Raw genomic sequence first — 16,359 nt, forward strand, 5'->3', positions numbered from 1 at the left:
TGTGTGTGTGTGTGTGTGTGTTCAAACTTCATGTGGTTTCTTTATTTTTCATGTGAGTGTTCAGTGGGGAACCGTCCTCCCCTATCTTGGCCATCGCGGCGTCAAGAAAGCAGCCCGATACTTCTCGCAGGACAACACATCTCTCAACCAACAGAGGCACATAGGCCATCTCCTCCCCTCAGATCTCCGTCTGCTGCTGAATGATGAACTAAAGACTCCCGAGCAGAGGATGTAGACATTGAGACCCGTGCTCGTCCCTCAACAAACACGCTCACACAAATGTGCCTCCTAACTGTTCTTTTTATCCCCCTCCACCCTGAACTTGTGGAATGACTGACAAAGCCCCCAGTGATCTCCGTCTGTGTGTTTCAGTCTTTTTGTGTGTTTAAGCACAGTAGTGTGATATCATGGCCAATATTGCAGCAATTGGAGGAGTAAAAAGATATGGGCATTTTTCCATTCCTATCCCCCTCCATCGTTCCGTGATTTGCAGATACACAATGTGCTCTGATAGATCGTTTAGTCTTTCCTCTCCCAAGTGTGTGAGTGTGTACGCTTGTGTGCATGTGAATGTAAGAGAGGAAGGTTTGGCATGGCAAGAAAGGCAATGCACTGCATATTTGACTGCTTTACGCGGTGATTGATTGAGTAACCATGGCAAGGAGCTTTTCTTAAGGGGGGAACAGAAGCATGAAGACATAGAGGTACATTTCCATTCAACAGCCTTGGCCCTTTCTCTCCCTCACTCTTATGCCACTCTATTGCTCACACTCTTTCTCTCCCAATCTCTGTTTCAAATTTCAACTGGAGCATGGGGTTACACAGTCCGGCAGTTACAATAATGTGATTCATCATATTTCCTCTTCGCCGTCAACAGAACTACTGAAGTATGTTATCGGCTCTGTGATCAAAGGCAGAGTGTGTGTGTGTGTGTGGGTGGGTGTGGGTGTCAATGTGCCCCTAGCACCGTTGTAGCCAATTTCAACATGGAAGCATTTCTGACAAGAGCTGGTGATTTAGCACAGCAAAACAACTGGCCACATTATATGAGAAACACTTCTGTTTGTTTTCAGAGATGTACACACACACACACACACACACACACAGCCGTGCTACATCCACAGGCAGTCATACACACTCCAGGCTCCAGGCTTTTGTGGGGTGGGATGATGGACCACCCTGGCGAGTGAATATACCCTCAGAGCGGGACAGATGCAATCAGCAGTCAGGTGTCTGTTTCTGTCACCAACAGTGAAATGTGTCAGCCAGACAAAGTTGTGCAGGAGCAGGTTGAGGAAAGATGATTTGATACATTTCACTTTGGAGAATTCCATTGACTCAAAGAGTCTCAAAAAAACAACTTGTATGGAAAAGTTTCTGGCGTGCTGCTCAAGCATAAAATTGCATGCAGGTACAGTACATAACAAAGCAGGCGAAAGCATGTAAACAAGCAGTCTTACATTGCTGCCCTTGAGAGGGATGTTTTTTATGACTCGCAAAAAAAATCACTTCACAAGAGCCATGCCCCGAGGTCTTCCCCTTCACTTCCTCCCCTCTCTCTGTCTCTCTCTCTCTCTCGCTCGCTCTCTTTCTTCTTGCCCTTTCTTCCTCGCTCAGGTGGAGACTCTTACCAAACAAACAGCCAATAATGGCGGTAAGCTCTGCTCCTTTGAAGGCGGCTTATCTGTGAGGAACATTAGAGTAATAGATCTTTAGTGGAAATCAACAACCAGAGCCTTGCCCAGAGGGCAGGGGTTCTGCATTAGCGGTGCTTGAGCCGCACCTTGGCTGTCTTTTACAGTAACTATGACAGTAATGTCTTCAGTTGGATTCAGCCAGTCTGATCCTCTCCGCTTAGTCCTTTGAAAAAGTTAAGGCCGCGATGAAAGAGGATCTTTTATTCCACACAATGCAACTGGTAGTCAATGCTCGGGCGCCGCCTTAAAGAGGTCCTAAATGGTTGTGTGCATTACTGTGTGTGTGTGTGTGACAGAGAGTGAGCAGAATGTTTGTGTGTCTGATGTGTGTGGAAGGGTGAGGTCTAAGTGTGTTAGCTTTTTCTATCTGAATAGACTGACTGCTTTGGCATTCAGTTTCTCTCGCGGTCACACATGAGCTTGCACACACACACACACACACACACACAAACACAAAGAGTCAGGAAGGAGGGTACAATGCTGTCCTCCCCTCCTCCTTCCTCTAAAGATGTGGTTTTTTTTCTCCCTCTCTCCCAGACTTCCTGGGAGGGGTACACTGCCCTTTGTGTCCGAAGGCACTCTCTCTTTATCTTTCCCTCTCTTATTCTCTCTTTTTTTCTCATTCACGGGGCACAAAGAGAGAGGGAGAGGGCGAGGAGAAGTCTTTCACCTGGACAAGGAGGGCCACGGGGAGGACTCGGCTACAAAAGAGCAGAGAAACAGGGAGGGAGGAAGAGAAAAGAGGAGATAACAAGACAGAGAAAGGGTGATGCGTCTGTGTATTTGTGTTCCCATGTTTTGTGCACTTTTCCGCTCACTGCGGTTTAGGGGAGAATGACAGGCGGATGTCTGGGTGGAGAGAGCGGCTGTTTAGTCTGAGGCCATGTCATGGGAAACATATTCATGCCCTCTGGGACTTATTCATACCCTGGTATACCACGCAAGCACACACGGATCCACACACACGCACACGCGTACACCCTCTGTGTTCGCTCCTTGTCCTCCCACACACACCCTGTCATGAGAGGGGAGGGGGGTGAAAGGTCAAGCACTTCAGTACTGGAACAGGAAGTGTTGGAACAGTCGGCACCACACAACATACAACTGCCTCCAACATGTGGACAGGACTGACAGGCAGCTGTTGTGGGTAGGACATAGCTGTGGAAAGCAGAAAGGCATTCATAGCCCTGCCCCTCATCTACAAATCTGCTGTTTTGGCATGCATATTTTGTCCTGCTTTCATGTTTGTTACATGACATGTGCCTGACAAAAGGAAATGTTTCATGAGCCCCGGACAAACACATGCCACTAAAATAATGGGGAAAAAAGGGGGTTACAAATTTCAGCACTTTTGCACACATCCTGAAAAGGTATCTCTTACGGAGGTGTTCTTTCCTGCACACTGATTCGAGGCAGATCCTCAGCAGCGGATACAACAGTAAATGAAACCCGATGAGTATTAGTGTCAGGCTCTATTATGACTTCATTTGGTTGAATGGCAGAAACAGGAGGACACTAGATCTAGTTGGAAGACTGCTGAAATCCACCCCTGGCTCACTCCTCCTTTACTGCTGCACTCACAGAACCATGATCAGCTCATCTGCTCCATATATTTAACAGTACCCGAGGATAACATCTAGACCTGAACTTAGATCAGCCCTTGGTGAAATCTTACCCCATACCAATGAGGACATGTGGCTGCTGTTGGTTTAAAGAGATTTAGTTTGGCCTCTTGCCATGCATGTAAAAAGTCCAGATTTCCTCTTTTGCTCCTTCTCAGACATGTAATAGAGACGTGAGTACGTCTGGCTGCAGTTGCAGAGGCTCTGCAGTGGCAGAATTCCCTCCAGTCTCCCTTTAAGGCAGATGGAAAATACACCTGTAAAGTCCAAGAATTATTATACTACTGCCTTATGCCGTCATAGTGACCTGACTGCTGTTTCTGCATTCAGATCAGTTATCTCTCCTTACTTCATTCATCTCTCCATCTTCTGTTTTCTATACCACTTTCTGGACATTCCTGTGCAGTACCCCCCTATTTGGCTATGCTACATGCGTGTGCCCTGAGGTGTGTGCACATGTGTGTGACATTTAAGTGTGTCTGTGATTGCCTCTTTGTTCCCTTTAGCTAACTCCGTCCCAGTGGTCCATTCTCCCAAGCTAATCCCTGCTAGCATCGCTGTATCAGCACTGCTCTGTGGGATGCTTTGATGCTGCACAGGGGGATTGGATAGGGCATTAACCATCATTAAGTCAGTATGTGCATGTGAGTGTGTGTGTGTTCAAGCAAGCATGTGTGTACATACATCCATGCTTGAGCAACGTGTTTCCTTGCATGGGGGTCTTGTGGGTACATGCGTGTGTAAGTGTGTCTCTGTGTGTGTGTACGTTGCTGGAAAGGGCATTAAGTATCATTAGCTCTTACTAGTCATCACCTGCACACTGCCAACTCCGCATGAGCCACTTTAGTCTGCAGGCCTGGCCAGCGATCACACAGACGTACAGACAGACAGACCCATGTTGAGGTACCAGGGAAACTTGGAGATCTATGTCCTACACACACTGCTATCAACACTAAACATTCTCCTTTATGTCTGAAGCTCACTACTTGAGTTTTTTATTCTCGACAATTCTGGGCATTTATTGTGTTTATTTGGAATACGATGGGTGAAACTCATGACAGTAATACATAAATCCCATTTTAGCATTTGCAGAAACACTATATGCACTGTGCTTTATATATGGGAGCAAAGAAAATAGAAGAGACAATGAAAGATGAGACACAAACTATACAAACCAGAAAAAGATCCAAAGAAAGCTAAAGAAAATTATTATATATACAGTACAGGCCAAAAGATTGGACACACCTCTATTTACATTGTAGATTCTCACTGAAGGCATCAGAACTATGAATGAACACATGTGGAATTGTGTACTTAACAAAAAAGTGTTAAATAACTGAAAACATGTCTTGTATTTCAGATTCCTCAAAGTAGCCACCCTTTGCTTTTTTGATAGCGCTGCATACCCTTGGCGTTCTCTCAATGAGCTTCATGAGGTAGACACCTGAAATTGGATTTCACTTCACAGGTGTGCCTTGTCAGGGTTAATTAGCGGAATCTTTCCCCTTATTAATGGGGTTGGGACCATCGGTTGTGTTGTGCAGAAGTCAGGTTGATACACAGCCGACAGCCCTATTGGACAACTGTTAGAAATCATATTGTGGCAAGAACCAATCAGCTAAGTAAAGGGAAACGAGTGGCCATCATTACTTTAACAAATGAAGGTCAGTCAGTCCAGAAAATTGCGAAAAACTTTGAATGTGTCCCCAAGTGCAGTCACAAAAACCATCAAGCGCTACAATGAAACTGGCTCACGAGGACCGCCCCAGGAAAAGAAGACCGAGAGTCACCTCTGCTGCTGAGGATAAGTTCATCCGAGTCACCAGCCTCAGAAATCGCAGGTTAACAGCAGCTCAGATTAGAAACCAGCTGAATGCCACACAGAGTTCTAGCAGCTAGCAGAGTTCTAGTAGAGATTTGTTTGGGCCAAGAAACACAAGGAATGGACATTAGACCAGTGGAAATCTGAACGGAGGTGAACGGATGGATTCTACATGCCTGGTTCCCACCGTGAAGCATGGAGGAGGAGGTGTGATGGTGTGGGGGTGTTTTGCTGGTGACACTGTTGGGGATTTATTCAAAATTGAAGGCATACCGAACCAGCATGGCTACCACAGCATCCTGCAGCGACATGCCATCCCATCCGGTTTGCGTTTAGTTGGACCATCATTTATTTTTCAACAGGACAATGACCCCAAACACACCTCCAGGCTGTGTAAGGGCTATTTGACCAAGGAGAGTGATGGAGTGCTGCGCCAGATGACCTGGCCTCCACAGTCACCGGACCTGAACCCAATCGAGTTGGTTTGGGGTGAGCTGGACCGCAGAGTGAAGGCAAAAGGGCCAACAAGTGCTAAGCATCTCTGGGAACTCCTTCAAGACTGTTGGAAAACCATTTCAGGTGACTACCTCTTGAGGCTCATCAGGAGAATACCAAGAGTGTGCAAAGCAGTAATCAGAGCAAAAGGGTGGCTACTTTGAAGAAACTAGAATACAAGACATGTTTTCAGTTATTTCATACTTTTTTGTTAAGTACATAATTCCTCGTGTTCATTCATAGTTTTGATGCCTTCAGTGAGAATCTACAATGTAAATAGTCATGAAAATAAAGAGAACGCATTGAATGAGAAGGTTTTGGCCTGTACTGTGTGGGTGTGTGGGGGTGTGTGTATATATATATATGTATGTGTGAGAGATAGATAGATAGATAGATAGATAGATAGATAGATATATATATGTATGTATTTTTCTTAAAATTGATAAAAACAAATATAAATAGTCTCATTTATGCGTTATCTAACCATAATCACTGACACAAATGACAGATCGCAAAAGTCACAGTACATGGATGCACATGTGTGTTGGGTCTACATATATGCCTGTACACACACTAGAACAGTTAGGGACATTTGTCATGGCCTGGCCCAGGCTGAGACAATGCCTTCTCTGTAGTGGAGAAGAGAGAGCCAGGGCACTTGCACAGATTCATGTGCACACACTCACACACACGCAAACATTCCCATGGATTCCCAGGGTTGGAAAGGGGCTGAAGAGGAATCTGGGCCATGCAGGCATTCTGAATCCTCTCAGTCAGAAACAGGCCTTCACCCCTCAACCACACGTCACAGGGAGCACATTCCTAGCCCCCTGTGTCATACTTGCGTCATGCTGCTATCACAGGAAACACACAGATTTACATATTCTATCAATGGGCACAGGTCTGACCTAAACAAATACCAACCACTGTTGTGTTCAGTCCACATGCAAGCTCCTGTACACATATACTCCAAACACATGCTCCACACCCTGATCTCCACCTCCTCCACCCTAGTTCCCTTCAAGATCTTGTGTCGTGATTGCTTTCTACTTATTTCTAAAGGACAGGATATGGAGCGGTAGAGCACACTATGGCCTCTGTGTCTTCTCTGCCTGCCGCTCCCGAGGGAAATGTCATTGTTTCTATTGTTATCCTCTACCTACCTACCTGCCGTCTGTCCCTGAGCGACATTTAAAAGCCTCCCAGGTTGCTTTCCGGAAACCACAAACCACTACAATATCCAATGCTAACTGCCTATCCCTTCTCTCCAACACCCTCCTGGCATAAATTTCACTTTTGTAGCTGGCCCAAGTGGCTTTCTCTGATGGTGCTCACCGCAGGCCTCTGGGGAATCTGGGAGAGAGCACAGGTATTGACATTTCAAGTTTGCAGGAAGGAAGGAAAGAACAAAGGAAGTGTGAAGGAGTGTGTAAGGGAAATAGTTTGTGCAGTAAACTCCTCAGATGAACTATTATGACCAGCCTGTTCTCATGCTCAGGCGTCATATATACACGCTTTGGAAAAGCCGTCTATTGTACGCAGAACGGCGATTTTGCGTGTATAGTGGACGCCCCCAGGTACGCGTGTATGTGACGCCACGGGGTTCCGGTCGCTAACTAGCTAGTTAGATGTTTTTGTTTAAGGAGTTGATAGCCCCCTCGAGGCAACTTCCATAACTTCAACCATGGCATTAGTTAGTGCCTAAACCTGTGCACATCGGCCGTCTTTTGTGTTGCAACGCTATTGCAAACTGCAGCGTATCATATACACGCAAAATCGCCGTTAGACACGGCTTTTCCAAAGCGTGTATATGTGATGCATGAGATGCGAAGTGCGTAACTCTCTTCCCCAAATGTGATACACAGCTGATACTTAGTTGGCTTGTAGCCAAAGGACCTCCTCCCCCAGCCGACACACACACACATACCTTGAAAACATTTAGAACGTTTGGCTAGGGTACACACCCTTCACTCCTCTGCCCTGAGCTATATGCATTCATTTAGATTAGAGGCACATTGCACATCAGTGATTATACATTTACATTCAGTGCTGCATGACCAGCTACAACACCTGCTGTTAAGACACACACACACAATTAAGCACTTAATGTATGGATTCTTGTTATATCTGAAGGAGGCCAGAGGAAACAGGTGAGGAAAGGAGAATGGGTGGAGAAGGAAGGATTGAGGGAGGGAAGTGTTGTTGAGGCGGTGGGCTACCATAGACTTCTGGAGCCAGGACACTGATACTGAAGCTGATAGCTGCCATAGAGGACCCGCCACGGACAGTACACACACACACACACACACACACACACACTGTCCTCCTTTCTCTGCAATTTTCTTATTTTTGTAAATTTTTTCCCTTCAAATCCTCCTCCCACTTCCATCGCTTACAAGTTCTCTCTCCCTCCCTTTCTCTCTCTCTCTCTTTCTCTCTCAGACATAGTGTTTACAGTGTGACCCCCGGTCGCTCATGATAGGAATCATTCCATCAACATAATGGCTAAATGACACGCACACGACTGTTACAGTCATCACCGTACAGGGGCAGGATGTTTTCTCCTGCGTGTGTGCGTGTGCTCATATGTGTCTGTATGCCTGCTTAACCTAAACTTAGGTCTTCCACTACACATTACTCTGTCACCAATGTCTAATCCTTTCCTTTCTACTTGACAGTTTTCACCCCTCTTCTTCATCTTACCTCTCTCCATTTTTCTTACACTTTTGCTTCACCTCCACTGGCTAGAAAAAAACAAATTCCCTCAGCAGTCTGGGTGGTCTTCACACACACACACACACACACACACACACACACAGACGCGCGTACTCACACACTCCTTGGTTTTCCTCTGTCTGGTAATGCGCTTGCAGTGGTTTCCTGGCCTCGGCCAAAACACTGTTAGAAGTTCACCGCTACCGCAAAGCATCACCTAATCGCTGCTCAACTCCAGTGACAGACCAGCCCCAGCCCCACATTTACACACACATACAATGAAGACCGCTGCAAGAAGTGTGAGATGTGTAAACATAAGCACCTGACAACCTTAGAAACAGCCAGTGTACAAATATCACACCAGCCAGGTCATCGTGATATTAGTTATTTTCAACACTATTCAATGTTTTCTTGAAATATGGATGTCTATCAAGCGGACTAATTCATTTGCTACTTATTGTGTCACTGTGAAGCCGTCTCTAATGACAAATAACCTCACTTGCAGCCACACATAAAATAGCGCCGAACCCCCCGATGTACGCACTGTACACAGTGTTCTCAAACTCAACACACATTAACACACAGGCGCACACACCCACGCGGACACACACCCTTGGGCACTGTCTTTCCTCTCTAATCTGATATCAAAGAGAAGTTCTTTCAAAGCGTCTCACATGACAGCTCATTTCATGTGTTGCCCACGGAAACGATTATTGCCGTAAATCTCTACTCACTCTGCTCAAAGTAGCTCGGAGCACCTTTGCCTCCGAACGGTTGAATTCCATTGCAACCAATATTCACTTCGGTGTTATAGTAGGCTACAATTGTTTTTGTTGATTAGTATTCCGTTATGTGTCTACCTATATGCAGTGCGGTCGTCCAACTGTGCAAATAACCTCTAGAAAATAGAGTGAATCATGCATATCCTGGATTGACCTCTAGGTCACTATAGCACGTACAGTTGCGCTGACTTTTGAAGGGGTCTCAGATGACACGGGTGAATGATGTCATATACTTTCACAGCGTTGTGTTGGATGTGGTTTGTAATGTGGACTGTTCCCAAGCAAATCCCTGTGACCTCAGCAGCCTACAGTATGTGCTGGGAGGCTAATCCAGCCTCCGCAGCACAGTGGGGCGTGCTGGACAGTTCGACAGATCCTTGTGAGGATTGGATCAGCTCTCCACTTTTGGAACCTTTTATACTCCAGGACGAAATGAGAAACTGTAGCCTGCTGTGCTGGGCTCTGGGCTAAGTGTGTGTGTGTGTGTGTGTGTGTGTGTGCGTGTGTGCATGTGGGTATCTGTGTGTGCCCTGGGCATGTGCGCGGGCAGGGTTGAAAATGGGAGGTTGTTTTGTTTGTGATGATTTTTATCAGCGGGGCAAAAGAGAAATCTGTGATTTTCCATCTTAATTTGTTGTGGCATCTCTCCTACTGTCCCACATTCCCTTCTCCCTGCTGCAGTAACGTGTGTGTCACTGTGTGTGTGGGCGTGTGCGGTTGGTCGCTGAGTTTATTTATCTTATTCTAAATCAGCCCTCAAACTCACTAATTGGTCCAGATCCACTGTTAGGTAACCAGGGGAAATGAACAATTACTCTTGTGTTTGTAGGGAATGATGTGTGTTTGTGTGTGCATCTGTCTGTGTGTGTGTGTGTGTGTTTGTGTGTGTGGCTGTAGTGGAGCAGTTATGGGCAGTATAGACTTTCACGGAGGGAGTCTCAGATCATCACTGTTTTTATTTTAGAGGACGACTGAGAGGCTCAACACTCTCCCTCTCAGATTCATCCCTGCCTGTGTGTGTGTTTGCTGGCTTTTAGCTGTGTGACATGCCCCGTCGTTGGGCCAACCGCCTGGTGTTCTCCTAGGTGAGAGTGATTCCTGGATGGAGTATGAGGCCGTATTTCACCTCAATAAACTCCCCATGTGTTTTAACTTTCAAACGAACACAGTGGAATCTGGCCATCGCAGGCACCCATGAGAGCCGAGGTTGTCGGGCATCATTCATATGTCTTTTATGTGTCTCTTTAAGAGTCGTTTGCTGCACAAACTGTTGGTTTTTAATCTCTCCCTATGAATTATGTCCCTCCACTGTTGTAATACTTGTAGAGCCCCTAGTGAGCAACTGCTCTATCACACCCTGTTTCCTGGATGTGACTTCTATCACTTCAATATCAGTTATCACAAAGTGTCTGTAATCTGTCCTCAGAGGCTTACGCAGTGAGGCAATTTGTAAGATCTGGCTGTAAGCCACAGTAGGGAGGTGTAAGAAACTCAGATCTCCTGTCTTTTGCATAATACAAGTCCAAAGCTTCTTGTATTGGCTTTGATAAATCCTAGTGGTGAAGTGGGTTTAATTCCTGCAACTCGTTATGGTAAAAACTGTTGGTGAGTAATGTTAATGATCATGTTTTTGATGGTATTAAACAGTATGTGCCACTTCTCAAGCCAGCTTTTCAAACCCACACTCACAAATTGTTTGTTTTTTAGATGATCAAGCAAAAGAAAATGGAGAATTAAATTAGTGTTGTCAACAGTTTCTAGCTGTTTGACCACTGACTTTAGGTATCAGCGAGATACAGAATAGCTGCATAAAACTGGCAATTAAACCTCACTCATTTGGACATCTGTGTTCAAACACTTCCTCATTCACACACACGAACACATGCTTGTGTCATGTGCTTGCAGCTTACACATGCACACACACACACACAAACACTTGGATACATGTACACAAAGGAATACACATGCGCGCACACACACAAACTCTCACGCTGGGTCTCCAGTTGGCGCTCGGAAACCTGATACTGAAAGAAGTGGTCTAGTAATTTTGCCATAGTGGTCAAAACATACACTCACACACACACACATGTTCCTACTCGGCCCTGTCCATTTTTATCCACATGCAGGTTTTGCTGCTGTTTCCTGGTCACATATTCAACCGACTGTTGCCTTCTGCTCTATTTTTAAAAAGGGTATCCCAGCTGCAATTTAGCAGCATGAATTAAGAGGTTTTTGTCCAGCTTATTTATAAATTAATGATCAAGACCAACAATTGGGGCTCACGATTGGCAGGCACGTTTTTATTTTTCACAAGAAACTCATTGGCACTGAACCATTACGAATAAGAAGCGGATTGAAGTTTGGGGATCAAGGTAGAAGGATGAGATGCAAAGTGGGAACACAAGGAAAGGATGACTGGGGTCAAGGGCACAGTCAGGACCAAGCAAGGAGCCTGGAGATGAAAAGGCTAAAGTGAAAAGCGACAAGACAACACAGGAACTACACATCTGTACTCACAGGTAAGTGGTGAGAGGGCTGAGGTCAGTTGGCACAGACGATAGTCCCAACTCCGAGCAGTCCACCATGACGAAGATGCCGTCTTCCTCACACTGGCACGGAGACGGGCACAGCGGTGCCGCCGGCCCCTGCCCCCACACTCCGGGGGCGGACCCCCAAACTCCTCCAGCCACGCAGAGAAGCAGAAGCACAGGCAGCATGTCTGACTGCCCGCCTGGCTGCATCTACACCTGTAGGGATGTCTGTCTTGCCACGCTCTCTTTTGTCCTCTCTGGTGTTTCAGGAGACAGCTTTGATCAAGTGAGGAGGTTCCAGTGTTTCTTTGCTCTCCCAAATACTCCTCTCCCGGCTCCAGTATCGATTCAAAAGCTCCTTACTGCCTTTTTCTCCTGTGCAGGTTGTCCACACTGTAAATCTGTCCCTGTCACAAGTTCTATCTCTTCATCTCTCCTCTCTGTGTGCCTGTCTCTCAGTCACCACTTCATCCCCAGGGGTTAACTATGTTCTGACTTCTTCCACCTCTTCCCTGTCGTCCCTCTCACTCTGCCCTCTCCTTTCTCACCGTCTTTCTCCCCAAAACACAGTCACTCTTTCTCCCTCTCTCTGTCTGTCTCTCTCCTTGTATATATCTCTTGCTCTCTCTGTCTCTCTCTCCTTACCTATTGTAGAAGGAGCGCATGAATTGTGAATGAGCCACCCTCATTGGCCCAAAATTTAGGGATGGGCTGGAGCATCTCCTGAAAGTAGGAGGGGCCCGCAATTCTCAAACTCTTCCCTCTCGCTCTCCTTCTCTTCCTTTCCCCCTCTATTACTTTGCCTTGAAGCTCAATGTGAAGAGAGAGTGTTTAGTTTGAGGAAGGCAAACAAGGAGGAGGGTGGTGGCAATGCAGTACAGTGGTTTGAGACTAGATTTCTACTTGTGGGACCTTATGAATGGAACTAAGAGAAAATGAGAGACAGTGTTTGTAGCTGAAAGTGAGAGGAGGAAAAAGCCATCTGTGGGGGATAAGAATGAGAGCAGCAGAGTGTGTTTGGTTGTGTGAGAGAGATGCAAAGGGTCAGAGTGTGTGACTGGGAGTGACTGTTTGGAGGGAATTGGAATTCTGACACTTCAGCACCCCTCTGTCCCCAGAAAGAGCAGAATCCAGTGTCTCGTAAGTCACACCTTCTCAGGTTTCTGCCGCTGGAATGTCGCGATCGCACATACACACACAAGCACATATGGACACCCATAGAAAATAACAGATTATGAGCGACTGGCGCAAAGGAGCTCACATATCAATTTCACATGCACACACTCCGGTCTATAGAGAGAAGAGTGCGGATTTGTGAAGAAGCGTCAGCTGCCTCGGGCTAAAGCCTATCTCTATCACACAGTCTATCTGCGCTCACTTGCAGCTTTTCCACAGAATCTTGAAAATAATCTCATCTGAGCTCCCTTTCAACACATAATTCTTGCTTGTGTGGACTTTTTATTGAAATTAAAACTGTGCTTTTCCCGATACATTGAGGACAAATAAGGGCTACATACAGACAGAGAAGAATGCTATAAAATTAGACTCTCTTGCTTCACGTTACACAACTAAGCTTTATATGTGATGCACCTGTAAGTACAGGATGTTGCCTAACCACCTAATGATACATTCTATAATTATAGCAAATCAAAGAAAAACTGGCTTGCCATTCAAAGCAACACCGATGTTATTTTGTCCTTTTGTTAAATTTCAGGCGTATCTCCCAGCGGCAAAATACCAAGCAGTAAAAAGCTGTAGTAGGGAGGGCAGATGAGAGAATTTTTCCAATAGAAAACACAGCACCAATTGATTATTGCAATACTTTTGAGAAATTTTTACAGAAATCCTTTGCGGGGTTAGCATTAAATCACACCTCATAACTCCAGTTTTGGTGATTTTCATGTTTTAGTGGAGGGATTACACGGTCATCCATGAGTTGATAAAATCTGACAACCACTTGGGCTCATAAAATCTATTCAAACCCCAAAGGATTAGCTCAAAAATGCATGATAGTCAATGTGGAAAACAAGGCTGTTTCCTGGGAAGCTGAGGCTTGAGGAACTGAGGATTTCAATCGATGGTGGTGGTGTGTTACATGCAAAGCCATGAACAAGGCTACAACATGTAAATTTATGACACGCAAACAGGCCTTGAAGACTGCATAGTTGCATAGAAACTGGAGCCTGAAAAAGTGCACACCACGCTATTTGAAATATATAAAACTGTACAGTTGTAAATGTCTTTGCACCCAGTTTGAGTTTGTCTACCCCTCCGGCCAGTCTGTCCGTCTCACCGTCTCTCTCTTCCTCTGTCTTTCTTTCTTTCTCTGCTATTCTCTGTAGGCTGAATAGTTTCTCATTAATTAATTAACATTCCTATGCCACTGTGTTTTCTGAGGGGCCTTTGTTATGGCCCCACAAAAACTCTTTCAGAGCCGTTCTCCACATAGTCTCTCTCTCTCTCTCATGCTCTCTCTCTCTTTCTCCCTCTCTCGTTCTCTGTTCTCTTCCTCTTTGTAGTGGAATGTCCGTCTTTGCTGTCTCTTATCTATTTTCACGAGCATTTCACTATACCTCAGATGCAAAAAGGCAGATATATTACAGACCCTTCAGAGGAAGACCTTGCGTGATCTTATGGTACATCCACTTAGAACACACGCATTCCCATGGGCACACATGCACATATACAAAAAAAGAAAGCACATGCTCTTCATACACCTGCAAACTCCACCTCTCTTCTTCTTGCGGGCAGAGCTCTGTCATCTTTTTAAATGCTCTTTAATTGTCTGGCCCCAGGTGAGCCCTAAAACACACATACTGTAAAAACCTGCATGTCTGGTCTCCTGCCTGTCTCTGTCTTTCTCCATCTGTCTCTCTGTCTTCTTCTTGTTTGTGATACTACTTCCGTTCAGTCGCAAATACAACCGCAAATGGCACTCCTTACTGTAAGAAAGTAAGTTACGCATTTGTTCAAATTGTACCCACTCTGACCTTTCTGATGGAAGTCTGCAAGGTTAAATGAGAGTCGCTGTAATCCATTCTTCTCCCGTGGGGGAGAATGTGAAGTCCCGTGTCTGTTACTCCACAGGGAGGATAAATGCGCCTTTAAAAATGAGTTTAAGAAGTAATTAGTTGGAATAAAGGCATGCATATTCAGAGGCACAGGGCTAATACATACCTTTTTTTTTTTTTTTAATGTGTTAAAGCTAGGCGATTTAGTGCAAAGTGCTAAACCCACAGCAGTGGAAGTGGATCTTTGAGCAGAGCTACCACTGATCCCTTGGCATCAGTAATTGAACTAAGCTAGGCTTATCTCACATTCAGCATGCCTAATAATAGTTTGACATGTCAGCTGGGATGATATGATGCTTATTTGTTTGATATAGTGGTGATGCCCTCCCTGAGTCTAGATTCTGCTCAAGGTTTCTACCTGCTAGAAGGGAGTTTTTCCTTGCCTCTGTTGCCAAGTGCTTGCTCATGATGGGAATTGTTGGGGCTCTGTAAATAATATTAGAACTGCTCCATATGAAAAGTGCAATGAAATAACTTCTGTTAATGATTGGCACTGTGTAAATAAAATATATTTGAATTGAAGTGATGTGTGGTATTGGTGTTTTGTCTTTTGATACTTTGCGTAGTCTGTTTTAGCGATCTATAGCTATAAATATGACCAGTGTGTGATGTCATTTTGTTAGTTGTTAGTTGACACCTGCACTGAATCACTTGCTTTTCAATGTGCCACACTGCTTGTGCCAGTAGTGCTAAGGACAACACACACTGGCAGCATTTGACAACTCGTTTTATCAGATTCCCGGATGGCACATCTCGGCTACGTGACTACTGCTCCTGTCTGTATGACACATTCGGTGTGTTGTATTTCAGTATCACTTAGGTTAATAAGCTCTGTGTGTCAGTAATGTTCAAATCACACATTTTTTAAGATTTCAAATTCCACTCAGGCCCCTGGAAAGGCTGGTTTGGGCCCTGGGTCAAATGAATGGCTCAAACACATGCACAAAGGCACACACACACACGCACACACAGTTGTTAGTGTGTGCAGACATTTGTACATGCCACTGAGAAAAGTATGCGTGCACTTGTATTCTCCCTTTCTCTCCTTTCTCACACTCACTCTCTCACTCACACACGCTATCAAACAGTCTGCATCAGATCAAAGCCAGTGCTCCCTCCCTTCTCCTCCCCCATCCTCCCTCTCTCCACTGTGCTCTCTGGGCTGTAAACACTATCCAAGCAACGGCAGCCTTGAAGACACAAAGACAAGTAGCTACCTGACACCTGACACTAACTTGAGAGCACTCACCGTGGTCTACCTGGGAATAATACACACACACACACACACACACACACACACACACACGGCTACCTGAGCTCCTTGCAGCAAGAAGAGTCTATTCAGGCAGAGAACAGACAAAGTAGCTGTGCAATCAAACCCCCCCCCCCCCCCCCCCCCCCCCCCCCCCCCCCACCCAACACACACACTCCATCCCACCTCACATCCTCCCCCCTCATACTGTGAACTTTTTGCACATTCCCTGGTAAATATTTTGTACATCCCAGCACAAACTGCACAGCTCTCATTAAAAAGTTATATTGTACATCTTTTAAAAAAAAAAAAATCATTTTTCATATATTGTCATTTTGTATGTATGCTTCTAAACCTACAGTACTTGTTTTA

The 16,359-nt window shown here is 45.4% G+C and overlaps 1 protein-coding gene across 1 annotated transcript in view; it reads right to left on the reverse strand.

Moving 5' to 3' along the window:
• The window catches only part of LOC123975371 (leucine-rich repeat-containing G-protein coupled receptor 6), a 38,426-nt gene extending 26,301 nt beyond the window's left edge, over positions 1-12,125 (reverse strand). The window contains exon 1 of the mRNA XM_046056824.1: positions 11,651-12,125. Within this exon, the coding sequence (XP_045912780.1) occupies positions 11,651-11,874 (224 nt within the window). The 5' untranslated portion in view covers positions 11,875-12,125. The remainder of the gene's footprint in view (positions 1-11,650) is intronic.
• Positions 12,126-16,359: the final 4,234 nt, after the last annotated feature.

The sequence above is a fragment of the Micropterus dolomieu genome, linkage group LG08 (assembly GCF_021292245.1).
Source record: "Micropterus dolomieu isolate WLL.071019.BEF.003 ecotype Adirondacks linkage group LG08, ASM2129224v1, whole genome shotgun sequence".
Lineage (NCBI taxonomy): Eukaryota > Metazoa > Chordata > Actinopteri > Centrarchiformes > Centrarchidae > Micropterus > Micropterus dolomieu.